The 25,961-nt window shown below is 36.0% G+C and overlaps 3 protein-coding genes and 1 long non-coding RNA gene across 9 annotated transcripts in view; 2 read left to right on the top strand and 2 right to left on the bottom strand.

The window, feature by feature from the left end:
• Positions 1-7: 7 nt before the first annotated feature.
• On the bottom strand, positions 8-4,495 carry LOC111435882 (leucine-rich repeat receptor-like serine/threonine-protein kinase BAM3). Its single transcript, XM_023073461.1, has 2 exons — positions 1,478-4,495; positions 8-477 (listed from the first exon to the last, which is right to left on the bottom strand). Exons 1-2 carry the CDS (start codon positions 4,043-4,045, stop codon positions 40-42), a joined length of 3,006 nt encoding a protein of 1,001 aa, XP_022929229.1. The 5' UTR covers positions 4,046-4,495; the 3' UTR covers positions 8-39.
• LOC111435886 lies at positions 4,155-5,811 on the top strand. Of its 2 annotated transcripts, none has more exons than XR_002709142.1 (2): positions 4,155-4,248; positions 5,143-5,811. It is a non-coding gene; the product is annotated as an uncharacterized LOC111435886 (long non-coding RNA). The 2 variants fall into 2 exon arrangements; XR_002709143.1 differs by having other exon boundaries at positions 4,167-4,248; positions 5,159-5,811.
• Positions 5,812-19,034: 13,223 nt separating this feature from the next.
• LOC111435885 lies at positions 19,035-21,768 on the top strand. Of its 4 annotated transcripts, none has more exons than XM_023073464.1 (4): positions 19,035-19,332; positions 20,110-20,507; positions 21,195-21,284; positions 21,366-21,768. In XM_023073464.1, the coding sequence occupies exons 2-4, from the start codon at positions 20,214-20,216 to the stop codon at positions 21,507-21,509; spliced, it is 528 nt and encodes a 175-aa protein (XP_022929232.1). In that variant the 5' UTR covers positions 19,035-19,332; positions 20,110-20,213; the 3' UTR covers positions 21,510-21,768. The 4 variants fall into 4 exon arrangements, with proteins under 4 accessions (XP_022929232.1, XP_022929233.1, XP_022929234.1 ...); XM_023073465.1 differs by lacking the exon at positions 19,035-19,332 and adding an exon at positions 19,795-19,981; XM_023073466.1 differs by lacking the exon at positions 19,035-19,332 and having other exon boundaries at positions 19,988-20,507; positions 21,366-21,510; positions 21,561-21,578.
• A 312-nt stretch (positions 21,769-22,080) lies between these two features.
• Positions 22,081-25,961, bottom strand: part of LOC111435883 (MACPF domain-containing protein At4g24290-like) — a 7,716-nt gene continuing 3,835 nt past the window's right edge. For both annotated transcript variants that reach the window (XM_023073463.1, XM_023073462.1), the window contains exons 5-7: positions 25,220-25,406; positions 24,283-24,449; positions 22,081-23,235 (exon numbers count right to left, since the gene is read on the bottom strand). In XM_023073463.1, coding sequence (XP_022929231.1) covers positions 22,549-23,235; positions 24,283-24,449; positions 25,220-25,406 — 1,041 coding nt within the window. In that variant the 3' untranslated portion in view covers positions 22,081-22,548. The remainder of the gene's footprint in view (positions 23,236-24,282; positions 24,450-25,219; positions 25,407-25,961) is intronic.

Raw genomic sequence — 25,961 nt, forward strand, 5'->3', positions numbered from 1 at the left:
AAAAAAAAAAAAAAAAAAAAAAAATCATTTTTTTCTCTCTTAAACCAAAAGATCGAGTTTGGATTTCGAGGGATCTTCTCTCTCCTTTTCGCCGTTCTTCAAATTTTGATCGGGAGAAGAAGAAGAAGAGGGAGATTGGAAAGATTTGGGAAACTGATGAGAAAACTCGGCCAACATTTGAACCACTTCTCTCATTGTTGGTCTTTCCACGCTGTTCTCTTGCACACATAACATTGCTATGAAGAATAAGTGTTTTGCTTCCTCTTTAGGTACCATCCCGATCCTTTTGTCAACTATGCAAATAATGTCGTTTTCATTCTCACCATTTGTTAGAGCTCTTTTGCACCATTGTGCTATGTCAACCACTCCGTCCTCGAAATCTCCAACTGGACGACGACCCGTCAAAAGCTCTAATAGCACAACTCCAAAACTATATACGTCACTTTTCTCGTCAACTCTCAATGTGTACGCATATTCTACAATGATACAATAAAAAAAGTGTATCAGTATATATATCATCGTCATTTACAAAAATTGGAATCGAAAAATATTTATAAATATAATAAAATCAAAGTAACATACTTAAATGGTTAATTTTAAAAAGAGAAATTTTAAAAAATAAAATTTATTAAATTAAAATTTTACGAATAATTTTAAAATAAAATATTAATAGTCCTACAATAAAAATATATATATTTTAATTTTTTAGGTTAAAAATATTATTAAAACTTTTTTTTTTTGGAAATAAAGTGGAAAGTTAGATAATTTAGATAAAAAAAAATTCGAGTGTTTTTTCTTTAAAACATAATTTGACCAACTGGTGAAACCAAAGTTCCAATGGTCACTGTCAATCACTGCCCTTGGATTTTCATGGCTGTGACGATCGGACGGCTGGCGTTGACTACTTATTCAATTACCATGGCCCACCAAACGAATTTTAGTAATTAACTAACTTAATGAATACTGTAACGACCCAAGTTGAAAAAGAAAAATAAAATAAATATGAAAATCGAAAAAAGCAATAGAAAAAAAAAAAAAAAAAAAAAAAAATCTTCGGTAATATTTGTACCATACAATTTATTTTATTGGTGGATCATTGTGTTAGAGACTAACCGGAAGATAACGGGAAGTCCTTTGATCATCTATGGGATGATATGGTGTTCTTTTTGTCTTTTTGTCTTTTTGTCTTTTCGACTCTTTTGTTATTTGTTATTATTCGCTTTCAATTTTTCAAACTGGTTGGAGTTCCTCTCCTGAGTGATATACCTCAGTTTCTTATCAATCTTCTTTTCTTTTTCTTTTTCTTTTTTTAAAGCCAAGTAGTCCAAAATATCATCTTAGCTGCATTCTTCCATAAGTGTAGCTTCTTAGAACTCAAGAACACAATTGTACCAGCCTATAGAACAAATCCTGTTCAAGTAAGGTTGTTCCGTAAGTGTAGTTTCTTTTGGGTTTTCTTTTTATCTCTTTCTGTGGGAGTCNGAGCGATGTAGCCGTAAGAGCCGGCGATCACCGACATGCATTCCGACGCGCCGCCCTCGAACATGAACTTCGCCAGACCGAAATCGGCGACGTGAGCTTCGAAGTTGGAATTCAAGAGAATGTTGTTTGATTTCACGTCTCGGTGGACGATTAGTGGAGAGCAATCGTGGTGGAGGTAGCAGAGACCTTTGGCAGCCTCAATGGCGATTTTGCACCTCAAATTCCATCCGAGAAACGAGGCCTTTTTGCCGTGGAGTGCTTCACCTAAGCTTCCGTTCCTCATGTATTCGTATACGAGGAGATTTGTCTCTTTATTGGAGCAGAATGCGAGTAATCTGACGATGTTTCGGTGTCGAATGTTGCCTAGGGTTTGGATTTCGGCTCGGAATCCATGGTCGTGACTGTTAGGGCCAAATCCTAGGAGTTTCTTCACTGCGATCTCGACTCCGTTTGGCATTTTCCCGTGGTAGACAATGCCAGCGCCGCCTCTTCCGATCACGTTGCCGTCTTTCACGCACTCCAAGACGTCGTAGACTGTGAAATCGAGCTTTTGGAATGAGGTCATTTTCCATGAACTCGATCCGTTTCTTTTGAATGATTTCGCTTTGACTACAGCCGCTATGGCGAACACTAGAGAGCAAATCAGCAGGCCGAGAGCGAAGATTAGCTTGAAGTACGCCGGAGTTTTCCCCGGTTTTGTCGATGTTGTTGCGAAGTTGCAGGGATTGTTGAGGAGAGAGCCGCAGAGTTGAGGATTTCCGGCAAAGGACGATGCATTGAAGAAGGCAAGTTGTCCTGATTCCGGTAACTTTCCGGAGAAATCATTGAAGGAGAAATCAGCAATCGTAAGGCTCTTCATTGCCCCTATTGATTTCGGTAGGGATTGATTTAGATGATTTCTCGACAAGTTGAGGTAATTGAGAATATTTATATTCGAAATTTCAGGTGGAATTGGGCCAGAGAGGTTGTTCTTGCTCAAATCAAGATAAGTAAGATGGATACAATTCCCTATTTCAGGTGGAATTTGACCAGAAAGTGTGTTTCTGCTAAGATCAAGCTTTAGAAGTTGATTGAGTTCTCCAATGGAAGGAGGGATTGTACCAGAAAACTGGTTGCCATTGAGGAGGAGAATTTGCAGAGAGGAGAAATTAGAAAGTGAAGATGGTAAAGATCCTGAGAGAAGATTGTTAGAGAGATTAAGTTGCCCTAATTTGATGGGTTTTGATGAACTCTCCCAATTTTCTGAAAGTGTACCTGAAAGGTAGTTGTCCTGAAACTCTGCTAAATTTAGTTGAGGCAAGTAAATGAAGCCATTGGGAATGCTTCCATTCAGATAGTTCTGCCCCAACCTCACTTTTATAAGACTGGTACATGTCCCCAAACCATCAGGGATTGGTCCAAACAGGAAGTTGTTCATCAGAATCAGTATTGTCAGCTGATTCGATGAACACAAATCTTGCGGTATTATACCTGTGAGCTTGTTTGAAGACAAATCGAGGAGCCGAAGCCTCCCATTTTGGCCAAGAATCTTCGGGATTGTGCCGGTAAAGTTGTTCATCCACAGTGCCAATGTCTCTAAGTTTGGTAAATCTGCTATGTAGTCTGGAATAGATCCGTGCAGTTTGTTGATGAAGAGGTTGTAAAGCTTGAGCTGTTTGAGATTAACAAACTCAGATGGGATTTCTCCGGTGAGTGCATTGTTGGAGAGATCAAGATAGACCAAGTTTGTCAAATTGCCTAACTGCTTCGGAATCGAACCCGAGAGTTGATTTGTATACAAATATAGTGTGTTCAAGGCCTTCAAATTCCCAAGTTCATGAGGAATTTGACCATTCAAACTGCAGTCTGTAATCTGCATGATAACCAAATTGACCAACTTCCCAAGCTCAGGTGGAATCCCACCTTCGAAAGCATTGAAATGACCCAAGTAAATTTCTCTCAAATTCGTGAGATTTCCCAGTTCTTCTGGGATTTTCCCAACCAAATTATTTCCTTCAAGAGAAAGATATTGCAACTCTTCGAAACTGCCATAGCTCTCAGGGATTTTTCCATGGAAATAGTTACCTCCAAGGTCCAAGTATTTGAGGTTCCGTAAGTTCAAAATCTTAGTGGGGAGCTGAGCAGAGAAGTTGTTGTCATAGACATCGAACACCTCCAAGTTCGGCAGGCTCGAGAAGTTCCAGTCCAGAGTCCCAGTGAACTGATTGGTTGAGATGTTGAGGAATCGAAGGTAACTCAAATTCGCTACTTCAATGCCACCAGAGAAGTTATTTCCTGCTAAAGACAACTCAGAAAGTTGGTCAAGACTCGAAATCAACGGTGAAACAGAGCCACCAAGGTTCAAATCTCTCAAGTCAACCGACACAACTCGTCCATCAGCGCACTGAATCCCGACCCACGAACAAACTGAGCTGAAGTTTGAGGCATTCCAAGTGCTTAGTATAGCAGAGTCAGAGAATTGAAACCCTTGTTTGAGAGCAAGCAAAACATGGAAATCACTGACCAAACTGTGGGAAGAAGAGGAGCCTAGAAGAGACAAGAATGTAAAAACAAGGAAAAACATGTTTTTCCCGAAATTGTTTCAAGGGAATTGAGTTTGGAAGTACAGGAAGGAAAAACCAAGGGTCTTAAGCAGCAGCTTTGCTATAATATGTTCTTCAGCAAAGTGAGGAGGAGAAGACAGTGGAATAACACGTTGAACTTCTTCAAGTGTACTTGGGCTCAAGGAATCAAACATGTTCATAGTAAACGAGTGTTCAAATACAAGTAAGAAAAACTAAGACCCTCCTTTTTTTCTCCTCTTTTGTTTGCTTTTCTTTCCTTTTCGTGAAGATGCAATGTTGAAATTCTGCTACAAAAATGGTTTCGTTGCTTTCTGGATTCCTCTATGCAAGTTTCTTTTAGCAAAGCTAGGAAGAAAAGAGGTTGAATGAAAGGAAAGAGAGAAGATGGTTCTGTAGATAGACAAGTAGCTAGCAAAATGCAAGTTAAAAGATGGCCGTTGGATAATAGAAAGATCAAATGCGGGGTGGGGAGGGAAAAAGAAATGAAAAAAAACAAAAAAAAAGAGAGAGAGCAAAGTTAATGCTTTGTTTCCTTTCTTTATTCATAGGACAAGAATACCCTTCAGCTTTAATTAAAGGATGCTCTTTATTGCTTTGAATGAATGAAAGAGAGAGAGCTGAAGTGAAGGATTTGCACTTTCCATCAATAAGAACAGTTCAGTCCTCAAGCTTTTGGTAAATGACTCTTGTATGTTTAGTTTTGTCTCTTCTTTTTTTCTCTGAATACTAACCAGGAATCTCAGGGCTGTACTGTCCTCTGTACATTATAGGCCTCTAACTCAAGCTCACCTATAATGTCACTCCCACATGAAGTCCTTGCCTCCCCAGGACGACATAATCTTAACTCGACATAACCATCATTGTGTTGGTTTCGTCCAATAATTTCTCTTCGAAAGGGGCGAATCTCGAGAGTGAGAGAACCATAAAACTTTTTTAACCCAAGAATCCTATTATGCCAAATGACGTTTCCTTCCTAATCTTATATCTCTCTATAAATTCTAGAAGCCAAGAAAAAGAGTTCCTCAAGGAAGATAATACAAAACCATGGTGATGATCCTTTTTTTCTTTTTGGTTTTTGTTGATCATATGATAAAAGCTATCCACTTTTGAAGAAGAAATATCTACTAGAGAGTTGGTTCCATGTGGGTGGAAAAGAAGATGATGATTATTAATATATCATTACAATGGTGTTGAATGATCAATCTACAGTGATGGGAGAGATGCAGGCTGCTGCAGATGAAGAAGAAGAAGGAGTCAGTAGGTCAGTGAGAGGTCTTTTTTATTTATTTATTTTTTTTTTAAATTTTTAAATGGAGGGAATTTACTCTTATTAGTTTATAATTCTAATTCCAAATGATTTCTTCAACTTTATTCCTTCTTCCTAGTTGCCCTACATTGGTGGACCAGTTATCCATGTAAAAGAATGTAGGATTTGAAAGCTTTATTAGAAGATGGAATAGTCTTAAAGGGAGAGCTGTAAAGCAAAAGCAGAGCAGCAGATGAAATCTGCTTTTGATCTTCCTCTTAAAAAAAGAAGAGCCATAGAAAAATCTACTGCACCTCTTCCCCTCCTTCCCTTCTCTTCTTCTTGAATAGAAAACACTGTTTTTGTTTTTGTTTCTCTTCTTTTCTGTGAATATACAATTATAAATTGCATTTTGGGATCCATGTTGTTGTACCTTTTCCCCCCTTTTAATGCAGAGGTGTTTCCCCCCCTTAGTTTATCAAATTTCATTGATCAATAAAGTTGAGTCACATTTGTTTTTGTTCTTTTTTTAAAGTTAGGAGTGATTGAATGGGTACTAAAGTATAGTCTCTCATATTCGAACTCTTACGACGTCATTTCTTCAATTTATATTGATTATCGTTTGTAACGTCTGGTAATCTATCTCTTGTCAGGTGTTGTGAGATCCCACATCGGTTGGAGAGGGGAACGAAACATTCTTTATAAGAGTGTGGAAACCTCTCCCTAACAGACACGTTTTCAACACCTTGAGCAGAAGCCCAAAATGGTAATCTATCTCTTGTCAGGTGTTGTGAATCCCACATCCAACCGAGGGGAACTAAACATTCTTTATAAGGGCGTGGAAACCTCTCCCCTCCCCCAATAGATACATTTTAAAAACCTTGAGTGGAAGCCCAAAAAGAATAATATCTGCTAGCGGTGGGCTTGGGCTTGGGCTGTTACAGATGTTGTTATCAATGTCAATAGGGACGTTGAGGAATCTTAGGACGTGATAAGTGGTAAATGGGTAAATAGTTTAGTAGACATGAGGAATCCAAATCATCCAAATACAAATGATTGACCTAGGTATGAGGGTTAGAAGGGGGAGGCATTTGAATGCACACACACACACCCCACTTGTTTGTGATATTCAGAAGGGGCACTTGGGCAAGAGTGCCCTATGGCAAGTCCTTATCTCTCATGCAGATGCGATTGTGGGCCTTCCATCTTGAAGGGTCGTTGTCTTTGTAGGGGTCTCTGTCACTGTGATCTAAAGAACCATTTATGATCACTCCCAAAAGAAATTGTGGTCACCCCTTTTGCTTTTCTTGGTAATAGCAATGCCAATAGCAATGCCCATTGCCATTGCCATTGCCAATGCCAATGCCTTGGGACTACACAATATGAGTTTTGGTGAAGAGCATCTTTGATTACCTTTTTCATTCCTTTATTATTTCATGTCTTGAGCAACATGTGTATCATATATATGGGGGGTTTTCCTTTAAATTTGTGAATATGTTGTTATTGGTGTTTTATACTGATTTGTTTCTTGTGGGTTTCTCGTTTTTTGTGCTTCTTTCTAGCCATTTTTTCTAGATGTTTTGATAGAATCACTGAGAATCTAAAATTTAAAATTCGTTTTAACTTTTTTTTTATTCGCTTATTTATTATACGTAGAGTTGAAGGTTTAGGGTTTTGTTAGACATTAAATTTTATAGAGAAGAAATCAATTTATTTTTAAAAGTTTTTAAGTTTTATGGAATTTATTAGACATGAGATTGAAAGTTTATTGGTTTATTAGACTCGAAATTGAAAGCTTTGGAATCTATTAGACACTCTTCAAAATTTAGGGACCAAATAAACACAAATCTTATGTATTTTTTTCTTAAAAGAACAAAAATTTATTATCCTATATTTATATGTTCGGAGAGAGAGAAAAAGAAGGGTTTGTTTGTGGAGAAACTCAATTTAGAACAAAATTTCAAATCTTGAAAAAGTAATCTAATTCTAGTCTTATTTTTTTAGGTGATCCGAATCTTGTACAAGAAGATGTTAATTTCTTTGATTCAAAGGTTTTTACTTCAACAAAAGCTTGAATCGTTACGTGGAGGATTATGATTGTCTTATCAGATTATGTTAGCTAAAGTAACGATTCTTGCAACGTATATATAGTTACAAAGGTCGATACTTATATTAAAAGCATTTAAAAGCCGTTAAAATTTTTTACTGGTAAATAAGATTCTTATCAAATTAAGAGATAGATCGAGTACGATTATATAGAACCTAATTCAAGAAATTATGTTGTATGAAGAAAAGAAAGAGTAGAGGCAAAAGCAAAAGGGCAATGAGAGGGAGAAGGGCATACTCATTAAGGTGGGCCTCTAAAGTAGTCTCCAAAATTGTACTAAACAAACCCTAAACTCATCCATGGAAACAACATCATCACCTCTACCATACAAAAAAACAAACAAACAAGAAGAGGGAACCCTTTTCAATTTTTCATGTTTCTATATGTTTTATATTAAAATGTTGTTATATTACACAAATACCCCTCAATTTTGGAACGTTTAATGTTTACTCTTGAACCGTGGAATTTCAAGAAATACCCTTGTACAGTTTTGACGTGATGGTTACTGTGTAAAAATCGAAAGATGTATGTGGGATCATTTACAACGTTTAAAGTTTTAAACAGTATTTTCTCCAAACAAATTTAAAACGTTTGAATCAAGTTGGGTCGTGTTTAGACATTTTTTAGACTCAAACTTTGTTTGGGTTGTAAATTTGTCAACTCGAGCACATAATCCAAATAACCCTTAGTAAATAATGAACTCAACCTAAATTTTACGGGTATAATTGAGTTGATAGAGTTTTTCAAATCATCGATTTTTTTGAACATTCTAAATTACACGTTATAGGAATTGGAACTTAAAAATCAAATTAGTATCAATAATGGAAAATTTTAAGATTGTATGTCAGGATCATAATACCATAATGTAGTAGTATTGTTTATTATATTAATGTTCCCTAGATGGCGATGAAATCAAACCCATTTGATATGCCAAATTTGTATTGGATAATAAAAGAATAGTAAAATCATCTGTAATTTAATATCATATGTTATAATTTAATGTGTAAATTTGGTAATATTATAGTGTGAGTGAGTAGGTAACACATGCAACCAACTATTTATATCATGATTTCATTATGTGCCATAAAAAATCAATATTAAGAGAGATTTTGTCATCTTTCATATAAACACCCAAAACCCTAATTTTCTCTCTCTACCTTTCTCTTTCTATTGTTTTAAATCCCTTCTTATATATTAAATTATAAATTTAGTCTTTAAATTATAAAATTTTACAAATATAGTCGTTTAACTTTTTAATTTTATTAATTTTACTCATTTATTAAACACAAAAAACAAAAATAAAAGTTTAGTATTTTAATTTTATATTTAATAGATTAATTAATTTTTAAAAAAATTTAAATTGGTTATAATATATATATAACTAAATTAATAAAAATATCTTTAAACAGTGTTTCATTAAATTTTTTTAATAATTCTCTTAAATTAAAAAAAAAAATTCTAAAGTACCTATACTTAACAGGGAAACCGTTAATATTTTGTTTCAAAAATACCTTTTAATTTTTAAAATTGTTTCAAAACTACCCTTTAACTTTAAAAAAAATGTTTTAAATATATTATTTTAACTTTCAGATGTGTTCCATAGTACACTCATTAATACTTTAAACTTTTTTTAAAAATTCAAAAACACATTTCCATTTTTTTTTTAAATTCCAAAAAACAATCTTTTTATCAGAATTACATTTAAAAAATACTAATAAATTTTCAAAAGTAACATTAAAAAGGGACATAATCTATTAGGTGTGGTAGATGGTTTTCGTTCATATACCACTCCTAAAAGCTTTTTTGAACATTTTTTTTATAATAATTAAGAGTATTAATGCTAGGTTTAAATTTTCAATGAGTATTTTTTTTAATATTATGTTTAAATTTTACCAGTATGAATACTATGTTTAAATTTCGTAACAAAAAAAAATTGAAATTTTATGGAATTTCTAAAATACTATTAAAATTTTAAAAATATTTTTGAATTTATTTATTTTTAAATTCAAAAGTATTATTAAAAATACTTTCTAAACAAATTATAAATATTAGGGGTATTTTTATTAATTTATATTTCTTTTTGGCTTTTAAGTTTTGTCCTCATTAGTTTCATTCATTGGTTTGAAGAAGGGTTTATTTATTTATTTATTTATTTAGAAGCACTAATTCCAAATTCCAACCCCATCAACTTTTAAAGAGTATCATTTCTTTTCCTTTTTTTCATATCCATGATTTTGCTTTTTATTTATTTATTTTATTTATTTATCTCATCACAAGATTTTGCTTAAAGTAAAGTTCTTAGTATTTTATTTTGTACTTTATTTATTTTAATAATAACTCCACATCAATCAATCCCTCATTTTACTATTTCTATTTATTATTAAAATGACGTATTAGATATTCAAATTAAAAAATTATGGTAAAAATTTAAGAAAAATTATTCAGGTTTATTTTTAAAATTTTTCGCCTTATATTTATTTTTCTACAAATTTTTTAACCTCGTGAATACAAACATGTTAAACGTTGGGATGTTCATATGACTCGATAACTCAATTAACTCGAACTACCCAACCCAGACAATAAAAGTTGGGTTTGGTTAGATTTTCTTTTTTTCAATTTGAATTGAGTTGAATTGTTTGAAAACCGAAATTCAGTTCAACTTGAGGTAAGGTTGGGTCGTAACAAGCCTCCACATGTGATACACATGCTTGACTATCAAGGTGCCCCCCTTTTGTCTACTTTCGATCGGCTCACAATAACTCACCCCTTCGTGACAGCTTCGGCCAACTCCCAATTGGCTCTCTCGGCTTGACATCCCCAATTCGACTTGTATTGTTTTTTTTTTTCTCCGTTCTACCACTTTTAACTTTCCCCCGGACCTATATTTGACATAATTGGCACTAGAAAATGTTAGTATAAGAACGGTTTTGGAGAATTAAATATTTTTAGCACGATTTAGAACTAATATTAGTCAGTCATACTGACTTGAGGAACAGATTTTAGCTCAATATCTAAACATGTGGAATGACCCGAGTGAAATTGAAACACGAAGATGAGCTTAAGGTACGAACAGATAAGGAAAAGTAAGGAATATCGGCTTAGGCCAAAAATCTAAGTGGATTTACATTCTTAAATGCCTACGAACTAGATGTGATGCACGTATTTCGTGTTTGTTGACCATATATGCTATTTTTAAAGGTAAAATTAGAATCGTTACGTTGATGAATAAACTCGAAATCAAGTTTTTGTTGTTGAACATATATTTTAATTAAGTAAAACGTATTTAATATTTAACCTTAAGAAAATGTTCGGTCTTAGAAAATAATATTTTTAAATATCATATCATCATTTGATCTACTTCTTTATTCAAATTCAACAACATTATTGATTAAAAGTTTTTTTTTTTTTTAAATCCCAAATATTATAACCCTTTATAATATTTTAAGCTTTTATTAAAACATTTGCAAGAAAGTTATTTGAACAGAGTTTTTAATTACAAAAAGAAAATTTCAAATTAAAGGCTAATTGCGTAATTGTTTGACCAACTTTATTTATATATATATATATAAATCGAAAAAATTCTTCGTGTATAAGAGCCTAAGCTCACCGCTAGTCAATATTGTTCACTTTGACCCATTACGTTTTGCAGTCAATCTCACGATTTTAAAATGCGTCCGTTAGAGAGAGGTTTCCACACAAATGCTTCGTTCCCCTCTCCAACTAACGTGGGACCTCACATTGTGGGTAACTTGATCCTTGTCACCGAAATTTCTCCCCCAATTCCCACAAAAATAAATGAAAATTTTTGGAGAGATGTTTTACGACATCTCTAGACTAAACTGTTGGATGATGAAAGTCCCACATCGACTAATTTAGGGAATGATCATGGGTTTATAAACAAAGAATACTCCCTCCATTGGTATGAGGCCTTTTGGGGAAGCCCAAAGTAAAGCCATGAGAGCTTATGCCCCGTATCATATCCATTGTGGAGAGTCGTGTTCGTTTAACATAAACAACTTTTCTCACGGATTGAGAAACCCTAATGTTGCGCGTGAAGTGATTGATGACATGTAAGAATGTTCGATATTAATTGGTTAAAGTATAACATGTGGATTTTGTGGTAACTACATGTGTGGTGATCGTAAATAATTTTGTAGTAAATATACCTTATGTAATTAAGTAATTACCCACAAGGTCACGGTAAAAGGTGTTTATAAATGACTTTGTGGTAATTACCCACTGTGTGATTACGTAATTAGCCATCAAGAACACAAAAAAGGGTGATCATAGAAGACGTTGTTTGACCTGGTAATTAGTCATCAAGGTCGCCAAAAATGGGTAATCACAAATAACTGCGGTACTCATACGTTATAAACGGTCCATCATTTTTAGAAATTTCATCGTTTGATCTCATAATCATAGTCACCAACGTACAAAGAGTTCAAGAGAGCTAAATGATAATGTAACAATCTAGATAGCTGCCCTCTTTGGACTTTCCCTTTCGAGTTTTCTCTCAAGGCTTTAAAACGCGTCTGCTAGGGGAAGGTCTTCACACCCTTATAAATGGTGTTTGTTCTCCTCCCCAACCAATGTAGGACATCACAATCTCACCCCCCTTCGGGGCCCAGCGTCCTCGCTGACACTCTTTCCTTCCTCCAATCCCCCAACCAATGTAGGACATCACAATCCACCCCCCTTTGGGGCCCAGCGTCCTCGCTGGCACTCTTTCCTTCCTCCAATCCCCCAACCAATGTAGGACATCACAATCCACCCCCTTTAGGGCCCAGCGTTCTCACTGGCACTCTTTCCTTCCTCTAATCAATGTGGGACCGCCCCCAAATCCACCCCCCTTTGACATCACAATCCACCCCGTTCGGGGCCTAGCATCTTCGCTGGCACTCTTTCCTTCCTCTTTCCTTCCTCCAATCGATGTGGGACCGCCCCCAAATCCACCCCCTTTGGGGCCTAGCGTCCTTACTGATGGTTTTCACATCTTCTAAATGGTGGTTTGTTCTCCTCCCAACCAACGTGGGACTGGGACTAAAAGTTAGCCGAATGGACTCGTCGCCACAAACATAATTGCGTCAAATAAAATTTGATGGGCTTAAATGAAAGAACAGTACTAATGGGCCAAAGCCCAAATTAGAGGGTTAGTTCAATTTGGCTAGATTTGAATATGTTTATATTTTAATTTTTTTTAATTAATACTTTTTTTTTTTTAATTTTGAATTATGAATTTAAGTTAGGTATTCAATTTTTCTTTCATTTTCAATACACTTATTAACGTAATTTGCACGTGCTTTCAATATTTTTAAATAATATTTAATTATAATGTTTTAAAATTATATAATAAATATACAATTAATAAAAACAAAATGCAAAAAATTTAGATATTTTCTTTTTTTAGTTTTAACAATTAAGCAAAATCAATAAAAATGCTCATAAATTTTTACTTTACCACAAAAATACCATTAAAATTTTTTTTAATATCTAAAAAAAAATTTAAATTTTTACAATATTTTAAAAATATCCCTTCAACTTTAAAATTTTCATTAATACCTTCCAATTTAAAAAAAAAAATTAAATACCCGTATCATTATTATTATGTTTACAAAATACCCATGAAAATTTAAATGTATCGGACACTTTTACCTTTTTTAAATAAAGTTCACTTTAGCTAGACTATTTTGTAATAATGAAATTTGAATTTTGAAAAATTATGTCGTACATTATATTATTTATTGTTTTTTCTACCAAACATTATATTTTTTTTCCTACCAAATATTATATATATAGAGAGATCGAGAGATAGGTCTGATAAGAAAGTTCTACGAGAAATTCTTACTCCAATTTTACAAAAAATAAATATACAATTTGTGAAGATGGAGATTAAAATAGAAGGCGGGAACAGGATGAGGAAGGTTTTAGTCCCCGTCCCATCCTATGAACATCTCTAGTCACTTCGGTTGTCATTGTCGTAGTAGTAATAATAATAATAATAATAATAATAATAAAAAAAAAAAAAAAAGCAAGGGAGGCTCAATCATAACCAAGTATTTTTATTAACAAATTATTTCAATTATATCATTCCCCAATTATATATATATATATATATATATATATATATATATAGGACAAATAATGATTTAATTAACATTTTTCATGGTAAAGGAAAGCATATTTATTATTTGAATTCCTTTTAAAAAAAAATATGGGTAAACAATAAACAATCAAAACCTAAAAAAGCTTCCTCAAGTATTTTGAAATATTGCTTTACTTCACCGCTTCTATAATGTATTATTTTCTTATTGTATTTTCTGAGTTTGACGTTTTGGCATAATCATGTCGGTACATCTGAAATGTCTCATAATGTACTATAGGGAGTAATGTTGGTTTTAAAGATGAGTGATTGCCCTTCTCCGAATCTTACTGCCCAACCGGATAACGGACAGCTAATGCGTTCCACTTATTGAACAAGGTTCTATGGTCGGTCCGCGACTCTTGAATACCGAAGGCGTCTTTGGGATGATCTCGTAGTTCTTACGGGGTGGAGACGTGGGGTCAGTCCATAGATTTTCCTTTCGTTTACCGAAGGCGTCATGCCTCATAATGTACTGTAGGGGGTGCAACTAGTAGTCAATTCTTCCTACTCGCTGTTATATGATATTTAAGCCGCTGTGTTGCCTTTTTGCTTATAGCCTATAACATTGTTTTATAAATTCTTTCTCTACCTTCGTTTTCTAAAATATTTTTCTTAAAGTGAAGCTAGAGGCTTGTGTATAAGTCGTCACGCGAAAGGCGACACAGTTTTGAGTTGGCTGACTCACTCAGTGGTGAGAGTGAGTGCCACACAATCACTTACAAACGTCTCGTAAGAACGTGATTATGACACCTAACACAAACAAACCGGGGAACCCACAATCATTTTCACTCTAAATTCAAGTGTAACCGTCCCGTTCTTCAGCCATTTTCTTTTTGTTTGATTTTGAATTCGACCATCGAGTAACTTACTCGCTTGATTGTTGGGAAAGAAGAAAAGGGGGGAAATATGTGCTTCAATCTGTTGAATTATTGTGTTTTCTTTTCATGGGGCCCTTCACTTTCACAAAAAAAGAATGTCTTATATGGAATTGGGAACTTGGTTTTTTCTCCATTTTGTGCTGTGCCCTTTTGGTTGAAATGAAATGTTTTGGCTGTTTAGTGAGAGCCATTATTAATGAACCGTCCTTAATCATGAGTTCGATGTGTTTGTCTTTCCTCACTCAAATAGTAGGGTCACTTACTGAGTATTTCCTTAAATTACTCAAACCATGTGCTACTTCTATTTCGGGTAAAGGTAAGGCAACCTTGTACGGCTGACAACGGCATCTCAAGTCAAGATCATGGCACATGCATATGATAGTGGTAATAGTGGAGTCACTTGCTGAGTATTTCTTAAACTACTTAAGTCGTGTGCTACTTCTATTTTAGGTAAAAACAAGTCATTTCTATACGGCTAACGACGGCATCGCAAGTTAAGATCATGACACATGCATAGGATAATTGATAAGATAAGGAAATCAACTACAAGGGGAGTAAGATTCGGATTACCTTGTTGATCGAATATCTCAAGGCAAGAACATTGTTTGAGATTCGAATCACTTCACAAGCAAGATCGGTCAGGTCTAGCTTGAATGATTCTTGTTGATCAAATATCTCAACGCAAAAACACTTGTTTGAGATTCGAATCACTCCACAAGCACGATTGATCATGTCGAGTTTGAATGATTCTACATGCAACCTAAACTACATAGAATTGCAAAGAAAGTTAACCATTGGTTAAAGAAGAGCACAAATGCTTCTTTTAAGTCTTCTTACAAATACAACGTACATGGCTTTATATAGCCTCAAAATGAAAATATTAAAGGCATTCCAGGAGTTGTAACATTCATACTTAATGGTCATAATTAACCATTATGTAATTGTAACCTAAAGTAAATAAAAAGTCTTAAAATACATTAATGAAATATAACTCTAAATTACTCTAATAATCCACCCAAAATTTATAACATGAAACTTCATTCTTCTTCAACGTGGCATGAATTGAAATATTTTTTGATAATTTCAATAATATTTTCTTCACATCTTCATTGAAGCATATTATATGATTAATGTCTCTTAGTTCATGCATAGGATAACGGTATCTTATTTCTTAGACTTTAGGTTAAGATAGAGTTGTTTTTACTTTTATTGTTTTTTACTTTTACTTACGGAGTATTTCTTAAACTATTTGAGATAAAGACAAGACATACATGTACGGCTGACGACGACATTGTAAATCAAGACCATAACACATGTATATGATAATGGTATTTTATTTCTTAGACTTTAGATTAGGATACAGTGTTTTTACTTTTATTTATTTCATTTAGCATTTTGTTACGTTGTTTTAAAGATGTTTTCGAGTATGTAAATCCATGACAATGTTTTATGATCAAATTTTAAAAGTTTAATTCTGCATAAGAGTATAGGTTATGATGACGGTAACTGAGTTTAGGTTAGTAGAAATTTAGGGTCTGATTGATTGTTCGATCGATGAAAAGATCTTCAATCGATGCTTTTAGGTAGAAGAACTGCATGTGTTGTAATTATTGCAGGTTTCTTTTCCACAACACCTTGATGTCTCTGGTAAGGAGAGTAGTCTTTGCTTGACAGTTCTATTCCTTTATATCAGGTAAAACTAGTTGTAACCTCAATGGTGCTAGGTAAAAACTTGAAATGTATAGACATTGGTGCTTTTGAGTCTACCTTCAACTATCCTTTGGTTGGTTGAGATTTTTGGAGATAAATTTGAACTTCGAAAACTTAAATTTTATTGCGAGATCCCACGTCGTGGAGAAGAAAATGAAGCATTCCTTATAAAGGTGTGAAAATCTCTCATTAGCAAACGTGTTTTAGAACTGTGAGGCTGACGGCGATACGTAACGAGCTAAAACGGATAATATTTATTAGTGGAGGGCTTGGGCTGCTACAATTGGTATCAGAGTCAGACACCGACGGTGTGCCAGCAAGGATACTGGCTCCCAGGGGAGGTGGATTGTGAGATCTCATATCAGTTAGAGAGAAAACGAAGCATTTCTTATAAGGGTGTAGATACCTCTTCCTAGCAAACGCATCTTAAGATCATGAGGCTCACGGCGATAAGTAACAGGCCAAAACGAACAATATCAGTTGGAGAGGAAACAAAGCATTCCTTACAAGGATGTGGATACCTCTCCCTAGCAAATGCGTTTTAAGACCATGAGGCTGACGGCGATAGGTAATAGGTCAAAACGAACAATATTTGCTAGTAGTGGGCTTGGGTTGTTACAAATGGTATCAGAGCCTGACACCGTGCAGTGTGCTAGTGAGAACACTGAGCCCCCAAGGGGAGTGGATTGTGAGATCTCCAAGGAGGGTGGATTGTGAGATCTCACATCGGTTGGAGAGAGGAACGAAACATTCTTTATAAGAGTGTGAAAATCTCTCCCTAGCAGACGCGTTTTAAAATTGTGAGACTGATGGCGATATGTAACTAGCTAAAGCAAACAATATCTGCTAGTAGTGGGCTTGGGCTGTAACAAATGGTATCAAAGCCAGGCACCGGACTGTGTGCCAGTGAGGATGTTGGACTCGCAAGGGGATAGATTGTGAGATCCCACATCGATTGGAGAGAGAAACGAAGCATTCCTTATAAGGATGTGGAAACCTCTCCCTAGCAAACGCATTTTAAAACCTTGAGACTGACGGTGATACATAATGTGCCAAAGCAGACAATATATGCCAGCAGTAGGCTTGGGTTGTCACAAATGGTATTAGAGCCAGACACCAGGCGATATACCAGCTCGGACGCTAGGCCCCAAGAGGGGTGGATTATGAGATCTCACATTGGTTGAAGAGAAGAACGAAACATTCTCTATCACAATGTGAAAACCTCTCCCTAGCAGACGCATTTTAAAACCGTGAGGCTAACGACGATACATAACAAGCCAAAACGACCCATACCTACTAGCAGTGGGCTTGAACTTGGACGACGGTTACACTTACCGCCCATATTATCATAAACTTATTCACTTAAAACCTTGGTTGTCTTGTAAGACCAGCTGCTATAGAATAGACAAAGGCTCTCAAAAGATTAGTGGGAAGTGGGTCATATGCATAAGATGAGTGGAACCCACAAAACCCAGATGCTAAAACTTAAACTAAAGCTAATTAATCAATAAAATAAAAGGTAATGGTATGTTTGAAGTACAGCAAATGGGTTTAGTGTTTCTGACAAAAGTTATGGGTTCCTGTGAACAGGAGAGATCTATAAGGAATAATTGTGGTCTCTTTCTTTCTTCTCTTGAATCATATGGATGAGCTTATTCTCAGTACACCATAGCTCTAAGGGTATTATTCTCTTCTGCATCTCTTTATTGTGTCGTTTTATCTTTATGTTCTTTCTCCCCAGGAATCATTTGTTGCCTATTCTTGTTCTTTTTCATAGAAAAATAGGTACACAAACCAGACATGCCTTCACTTTCGACAACCTTTTGTTTTGCTCACGTTAATATCCATATCGTCACTGTTAATGTATGGATGGTTTTTGAAATGTACTTTTGAGCTGAAAGTTTCGTGAGAAAACTCGAGGAACGATTCAACATCGCTATCGGTTTATGACTGTTAGATGAAGAGAAATTGTTTCCATGAGTGTGTCCATAATGTGTTCATGAAAACCATGATCCTAGAATGATTAATTCTGAAAGCATATAGTTTATGTTTGTTTGCTCTTCTACTGTGTGAGTATATATGGATGAACAATCATTACTGAGGTGAGGTAGGTGAGGTAAAAGTAATGATTCTGAGTATGGGGTTAGTGCATGTAATTATTTGATTCAAATGTTATCTTGGAAATTTAGGAGATGATCTGAGCAAGATGGCTGTAAAACCTCCTCCAACTTTCTGAGCACCTTAACTTAGCTCATCCATGGTGACTGGGTTTAGTTTGGACTAAAATCTGTCTTTTTGAAATTACCAAGAAGCCATTCTTATTATGAGATTCCACGTCGATTAAGGAGAATGGAACATTTTTTATAAAGGTAGATATCGAGCGGTGTGCCAGCAAGGATACTGAGTCCGAAGGGGGTGGATATCGGGCGGTGTGCCAGTGAGGACGTTGGGCCCCGAAAGGAGGGTGGATTGTGAGATCCCACATCAATTGGAGAGAGGAACGAGTATGAGGACGTTGGGCCCTGAAGGAGGATGGATTGTGAGATCTCACATCGATTGGAGAGAAGAATAAGTTATGGACACTGTGCCCCGAAGGTGTGTGGACTGTGAGATCCTACCTCGATTGAAGAGAAGAACAAGTGCCAGTGACGACGCTGGGACCCGAAGGTGGGTGGATTGTGAGATCCTACATCAATTGAAAAGAAGAACAAGTGCCAACGAGGATGCTGGCCCTCGAAGTGGGTGAATTGTGAGATCCCACGTCGGTTAGGAAGAAGAACGGCGCATTCTTTATAAGGGTGTGAAAATCTCTTCCTAGCATACACGTTTTAAAAACTTTGAGGGAAAGTTCAAAAGGGAAATCCTAAAAGAAGACAATATTCGCTAGCGGTGAGTTAGAGCTGTTACACTTATTTTGGGTCCGAGACAGAGAGGCCATTCTTTTGCTTTCTTTAAGATTGTTGCTTCAGACAAAGTATAGTATTCACTAAGCTACGCATCACAATTAAAAGGAAAAAAGTGCAGCAACCAAAAAGTGTGCACAGGTTAGCTATGGAATGGGAAGTATTGGATGCAAACTATCCTTCAAAACTTTAGAAACTCTTAAGAAACTGATTTAGTTTATAGCAGATGATATCAGAATATAAGTAACTGGCATCACAGAGGATCTTGGGCATCTTCTTCTTCCTCTTCCCTTGGCTTCTGTAAGTGCTTGCTTTTTGTTTATTATTCTCTTCTCATTCTTCTTTTAACACTTGCACATACACGGCCACCCCCACCCAAATGTGGGGAGCGCTCGATATCTTAATCATTGAAGCATGTAATGTAACAACTTAAGGCCACCGCTAGTAGAGCTTTCATACCCTTATAAAGGGTGTTTTGTTCTCCTCTCAATCGATGTGAGATCTCACAATTCATCTCCATTTGAGGCCAGTGTCCTCACTGGCACTCTGTTCCCTTCTCCGATCCATGGATCCATGTGGGACCCCCCAATCTACACCCTTTCGGGGCTCGGCGTCCTTGATGGCACACACCCCCCTTCGGGGCTAAGCCTCCTCGTTGGCATATCGCCCGGTGTCTGGACAGCCCAAGCCCACCGTAGCAGATATTGTCCTCTTTGGATTTTCCCTTTCAGGCTTCCCCTCAAGGTTTTTTAAAACGTGTCTGCTAGGAAGAGGTTTCCACACTCTTATAAAGAATGTTTCGTTCTACTCCCCAACCAAAACCGAAGTGGAATCTTACCTATAAGAATATGAAAAACAAAATATATTGGAAGTTCCTTCTTTTCTGCAGTTAGCTGAAGATCTAGAAAAGATAAGACAAAGACCCCTTCCCCCCACTTGACTCTATAAGGTGTGTGTGGTGTTGTTCCTTGTAGAATTGCCCTTATAAGATGTTTGCCCCTCTTGTATCAAAATTCGTGGCTCTGCCATGGGGATGGGATTCAAATAAGAATACTGAGAAAATCTGTTTCTTTTCAGAGCTAAGGGTCGTCAGCAGCAATACATTCTTATGTGGAAGCCATTTTCATCAGAATCAGTTTTTCTCCAAGCATTCAGTTGAAGAAGATTGAAACCACAGAGGTATGAGTGAGGTTGGTTCTGAAAGATCAGAGTCATGGAACATATACACGACTTCAGAGCAGAGCCCATCATCATCTCAAACAGGCATTGGTCAAGAAGCTCCATGGAAGAGCTTTGGATCCTCCATGAATGCCATTTCCTTTGGCTTTGTTGCCACTGCAATCTTGATATCAATGTTCCTTATCATGGCAATCTTTGAGCATCTGTTTAGACCAACATCTCCTTTCTCCTCATCTGAAGTGACCAACAACTCCGCAGAATCAGGTCCTGCCGAGAAATTCATAAGTCCTAATACGGTACGTCTCGACCTGGGTTGTTTATCTTTATGTTTTAAGTTTCTTGGCTTGTGGGATTTAGATTCTTGTAACTCTTCAGTGCTTTCCCCTTCACTTGAAATAAGTGTTTCAGTTGCTGAGACTTTAAACTACTTCATATCATTATAGAATAAGCCTTCTTCCCCCTGAACAGATTTGCTTAGAAGATCAGTTTAAGACAACTTAAAGCCAACTCTTCTCATCTAGAATAACTACAAGTATGCTTGTCTGAACCACTCTTTTACTTCATCAAACAGGACCATAGAAGCTAACATTCTTTAGGAAATCAAGTGTTTCGAGTCTAGAATAATTATAAATACGTTTATCTTTCATATCTCGGTACTTTCTAGAATATGCGGAGATATCTATAACAGTCATACATTTTTTTCACCCTTCATACTTTCTTCTTAGTGCCAAAACTCAGTGGTAGAAAATGATACCTCGAGACTTGAAAGTAGATATCTTTTTCTCCAGTACAAACCGGTATTGAAGTTGATTTGTATGCATCTTGATCGATCACACGACATAGAATCGTACCAGACTCGTTTCACCAGCAGCTTCATAAGCTTCATCTCTTGACAAAACCTACACAGAAAACAACTGTTATTTCCTAACTAGTTTTGTTACTACCAAATCTAAAAAATAACTGTTCTCTTTGTCTTCTTCAAGAACATCATCTTTTATCATAACAGTGACAAGACACAGAACATCGACACAAACCAGTACCCATCATTACAGAATACATGCTTTTCTTTTAAGGTCAAGTCAAGTCAAGTCATTGCACTGAACATTGGAAATGATATGGTTTTGTTTGTTGAGCTTGTGGTTTTTCTATGGCAGGTGCCAACATCATATGCGTCTGATTTCTCAGTGTTGATGCCAGGGCAGGACATCCCCACCTTCATTGCGCAACCAGCTCCTCTGCCATGCCAAAGAGAGAGGATTTATTGGCCATCTCATGACCATAATTTTTTAGGTCCTTGAGGCAAATATATGGTATTTCTTGCCACCATAGAAAGCAGTTACTGTATTTAGGAAAACTATCAGCTTTGCTTTTTCTCAGAATAATAATACTTTGTGCTTCTTCACCCACAGGGAGATTTGCCAAATGCTGATACTTTTTTGTTCCCAGTTTCTCATCTGTAAATTGATTATCAAAGAAGTCAGCAGTATTTACACGATTCTACTTGTTTGATAAAGATTTGAGATATAAGTAGAAATCACCTCACTTTTATGCTCATCATTTTAGGCTGATGGTGAATCTCCGCTTCTTGTCTATTGCCAAATTTGAGAAGGGGTAATGTAAAACCTTACTAAATCAAGTACATAAAGATTAATGACGAGAATTAAATTATGTATTCAAGAACTAAAAATAAAACCGAACAACATTGAAACTTATATTGTATGGCACTCATTTTTCTTATGGATACAAGCTTACAGATAACCTTCATGAGAGGAAGAAAAGGCACTCGGGGAAATTATGTTGACCCTGTAATATAATATCATCATCCTCACTCGGGGCTCAAAAGTTTCTCAGTGAGGAACAGCTTCAAGATTCAAGAATTTAAAGAGTGTTTGTTTGAAAGCTTTCATTCACAAACATGGCTAACAAGCACAAGAAACATTTGAAATCTCTACTTATTCACAGAAGACCTGAAAATGTTATGTACAAATATTACGTGAAAAGGTGCAAGAACCTTCAATGTGTTGAATTCCCTATTACCTACACAAAAAGTAAATTACATCACCGACATAGATGACTCCTCATTTGAATTGTAACCGAATACACAGCAGAGTCATCCAACGTTGTCTCACTCCTCCTCGAATTATTTCTCTCGGGCTTAATTGGATTGTCCTAAAAGAGGATCTAACTCCTCTCTTAACACTTCTCCTTTTCAGAGCAGTTGAGACCCTTCAGCCTGGTTAGAAGATCTGCTGTTGATTCTCGATAATCTCCAGTCTTCAACCCGCTTGCTTTACAACTTCCATTCATACTTGACACCAATCAAACAAACACAACGAGCTAATTATCATTGATTTCTTCTTCATCCGGTAATATTACAGTTAGTAAGGAAAACCTAACCCGGAGAGAGATCCTCCCCTTCTCCACCATGAGCCTTGCCCCAGAAACAACCCAATACCCAGGAGTATCTTGGGGTCCTCTTTTCATTTCAGTGGTATCTACAAATTTCAGAAGCTTAGGGGCCTGTACAGGCACTGGTGGACCCCCAGGATACACAGCAGAGTTTATAATCACATCAGCTGGTTTTGGAGGTGGTTTCTGAACTGTTGAGAAATGATGACTGATTAGTGTTGATATGAGTCCAGACTTGGCGGCCAGTCCAGGTGAACCTTCCCACTCAGGCTGCCTTACAACCGTTGCTCCCAAAACTGAAGAGAAGCGGAGTCGCAGAAACAGAACATTTTTCATTCCATGATTTACAACCTGCAACTGTGCCCCAGTTACAATTGAGAGATCCTCATCGGCCTCAATAGGAGCAGTGCACACATGAGAAAAGTACTTGGACTGAACTTTTTCAAGATATCTGCGATCGTATGACTCCTGACAGAAGTTGCCATTTGGATCCTCCGTGAGTTGAAAAATTTTGGGTAAAGAGGAGAGGTGTTGCAAGTGGATGGATAAACAGTTGCTTCTTTTACCTTCCAAATAAAGCCGGAGACCCGTAACTGGCCTCCTGCCCACATCAACCTGTGATGAAAGACACAAGTGAATCAAAGGGCTTCAATTATATTTTCTAAAGCTAGAAAGTCACTGAATTCTGGAACTAGTGATTTTGTTCCATTATTATTATTAACCCTGGAATGAGTTAATAATTTGGGTCAAGTAGATTGGTTCTTTTTGTTAACGTTAGGTTTTCAAAGATTCTGCACGACTGTATTCTGAAGTCCAAAGAACCAGCATAACGATACACCTTTTCAAAGATTCTGCAAGACTGTATTCTGAGTCAAAGTAGGAGTCTTGTACCACATCATTGTCAGAATTTCCTACTAATTTCTTGATTCACAAGGCTTGTTGCCAAACTAAGCATAGTTCAATTAGCACAAAGGGTGTCACTTCGACTAAGAAATCAAAAGTTCGAATCTCTCATCCCACATATGGTTGAACTCAAGGACAACAGTAAAGCATGTTTGGATGCTAGTCCGGCAAAGATAAATTAAAGAATAAAAAAAAATTAATGACTTCATCCCTTTTCTTATCATATATCCTATTTTCTGCCTTTGTAAGGATCCAACCATCAACTACATAATTTTGGATGTAGCCAGAGGAAAAGTTTTTCTGAAATGCTTCCAGTAAAGAAATATCTGGCCTAGACTAACTTTCGCATAAATGATGGTAACTGTGTAGAAAATAAAAATATATGCATTAGATAGCAACAATTAATCGTGCATACTTTTTGCATGTTTTAGGGCCAAAACTTTCTGCATGCAAGTATGGTTGCTAGAACTAGATTTCATGTTTTCTTCTTTCGAATGTGACCTTGTACTTCTGCTCCTACTGACATAGTTAAGAATTAGCAAGATATCATGGGGTGGATACATACAAGGTTTTAGATCTAACAATTAGGGTAATTTCATGAAGCCCATAACGGTGTCCAAACCCTTGGGTTGACTATTTGAATATTTCAAGATCCAGCTCTCCCAAGTTACGAATGATAAAAGAAGATTCCAGAATGCAGATTATTCATAATTTTATGCAGTGCGCAGAAAACAAAAACTTCAAGAAAAGAAACCATACTGGAGTAGTATTCACATAAAGCTTTGATCCCATAAGGCTAAACTGTAGAGATGCCAAGTTGTGTTGTTTGCGCTGTGGACCAAGTGGAAGCTCACTGAATATTGGCGCCCATTGCCTTGGGAGCTGAAACTCCAAAAATTGATGAAGCTCTTCAATTGGTGGTTTGTCTGCAATAACAAAAAGGAAGTATTAAAAAATGCAATTGAACACCTTGAGATCCACAGCTAATAACACCAGTAGGTAAATGCACGTAATGCAATGATCAAGGAGAGCCACGATAACCAAAATTTATTTGTACGGAAGGAAAATTATAGTATGGGTTTCCCAATTAAATCAGCATGTTATCACTTCCCTTTTCTTGGAAACTATTCTGAAACAAGACGTCTTTTTCTTGATGTAGTGGGAAGGTGTCATCAACGATTCAAACTCCCAATAGGAGTTCACAAAAGATCACCCAAGTTGAGTAAATTACAAAGGGAATTGAAGAGTGAATAACCCATAAAGGAAGCTTTTCTAGATTAAGTATTTCTTATTTAGTATTATCATTAATTCCTAATAACCCATGGGCCACAACAAATTTCCGCCATATGAATTTAGAAAAACCTATCTCCAGTGGGTATAGATTGCTTCAAACTGGATTAGACAGTCTATAGTCATGTTTCTTGTCTCTGTTTAAGGTCCATTTTTATAATTATTGGTTGTCTTTAATTCTCAACCACGGAGCCCCTTCCTTTTCATAATTCCTTTATACAGGCTCCTTTTGTATTGGATTTTTCATTTTTACTTTCTTTTTTATTGCCTTTGTGCATTATTTCATTTGTTTTGATAAAAGCGATATATGTATATATTTATATAGATAGATATAGATATAAACAAGGCACATTGATGAGCCAGTGCTATCAATTTGGACTTTGCAAGCAGGATGTACTTTACTCACATCGCAGATAAAGATTTATTGCATGGCTCAAGAACCCACTTCCTGGAACTCCATTCAATAAAGAAGTAATTGGGATAAACGACATTGAGATCACGTCTGGCTCCAACTGAACTGTCTGCAACCACTCATGATGAGGGTAGTTAATCCTGTCACTTCCACCTCTTCTCTTGTAAATGGCTAGAATATCCTGGCAAGCAAATTAATTTACTAGAAAATATGTCAAAATAATCCAAAGTATCTCATCATTGTGACAATATAATGATTAATATAAGAGCAAAAGAGATATCCAACAACCCTCTCAACAAAATACAATTAGATTTAGATGAAAACTTTCAACAAATGCCACGCATTTTCAACAAGCTCATAGATCATTTTGTACAAAAGTTAGGGATTATCAGCTTGAGGCCCTAAAGCAACGAAAAATATGCATGCCAAACAACAATTAAATTATTAACAATCATATAAACTGAATTGATACTTTCTTGGATGGGAAGTCTGTTACTTTTAAATCAAAATTTAATGACAGAAGAAAATCACCATTCAATCAGTTCACTGGATGGATATAAGTAAATCTTTTACTTCAACAAGTGGAACACGGCAACAAACCAGTTAATCCAGGAGTCAATAAAATATATAAAGAATGTTACTGTTGAATTAATTAGCAAACAAATACAGTTGTCATTCTCTCTTCTTTTTTTTTTTTTTTTTTTTTTTTTTTTTTTAATGAGTATGATTTATTAAT

The sequence above is a fragment of the Cucurbita moschata genome, unplaced genomic scaffold (genome assembly GCF_002738365.1).
Source record: "Cucurbita moschata cultivar Rifu unplaced genomic scaffold, Cmos_1.0 Cmo_Scf00051, whole genome shotgun sequence".
Classification (NCBI taxonomy): Eukaryota; Viridiplantae; Streptophyta; class Magnoliopsida; order Cucurbitales; family Cucurbitaceae; genus Cucurbita; species Cucurbita moschata.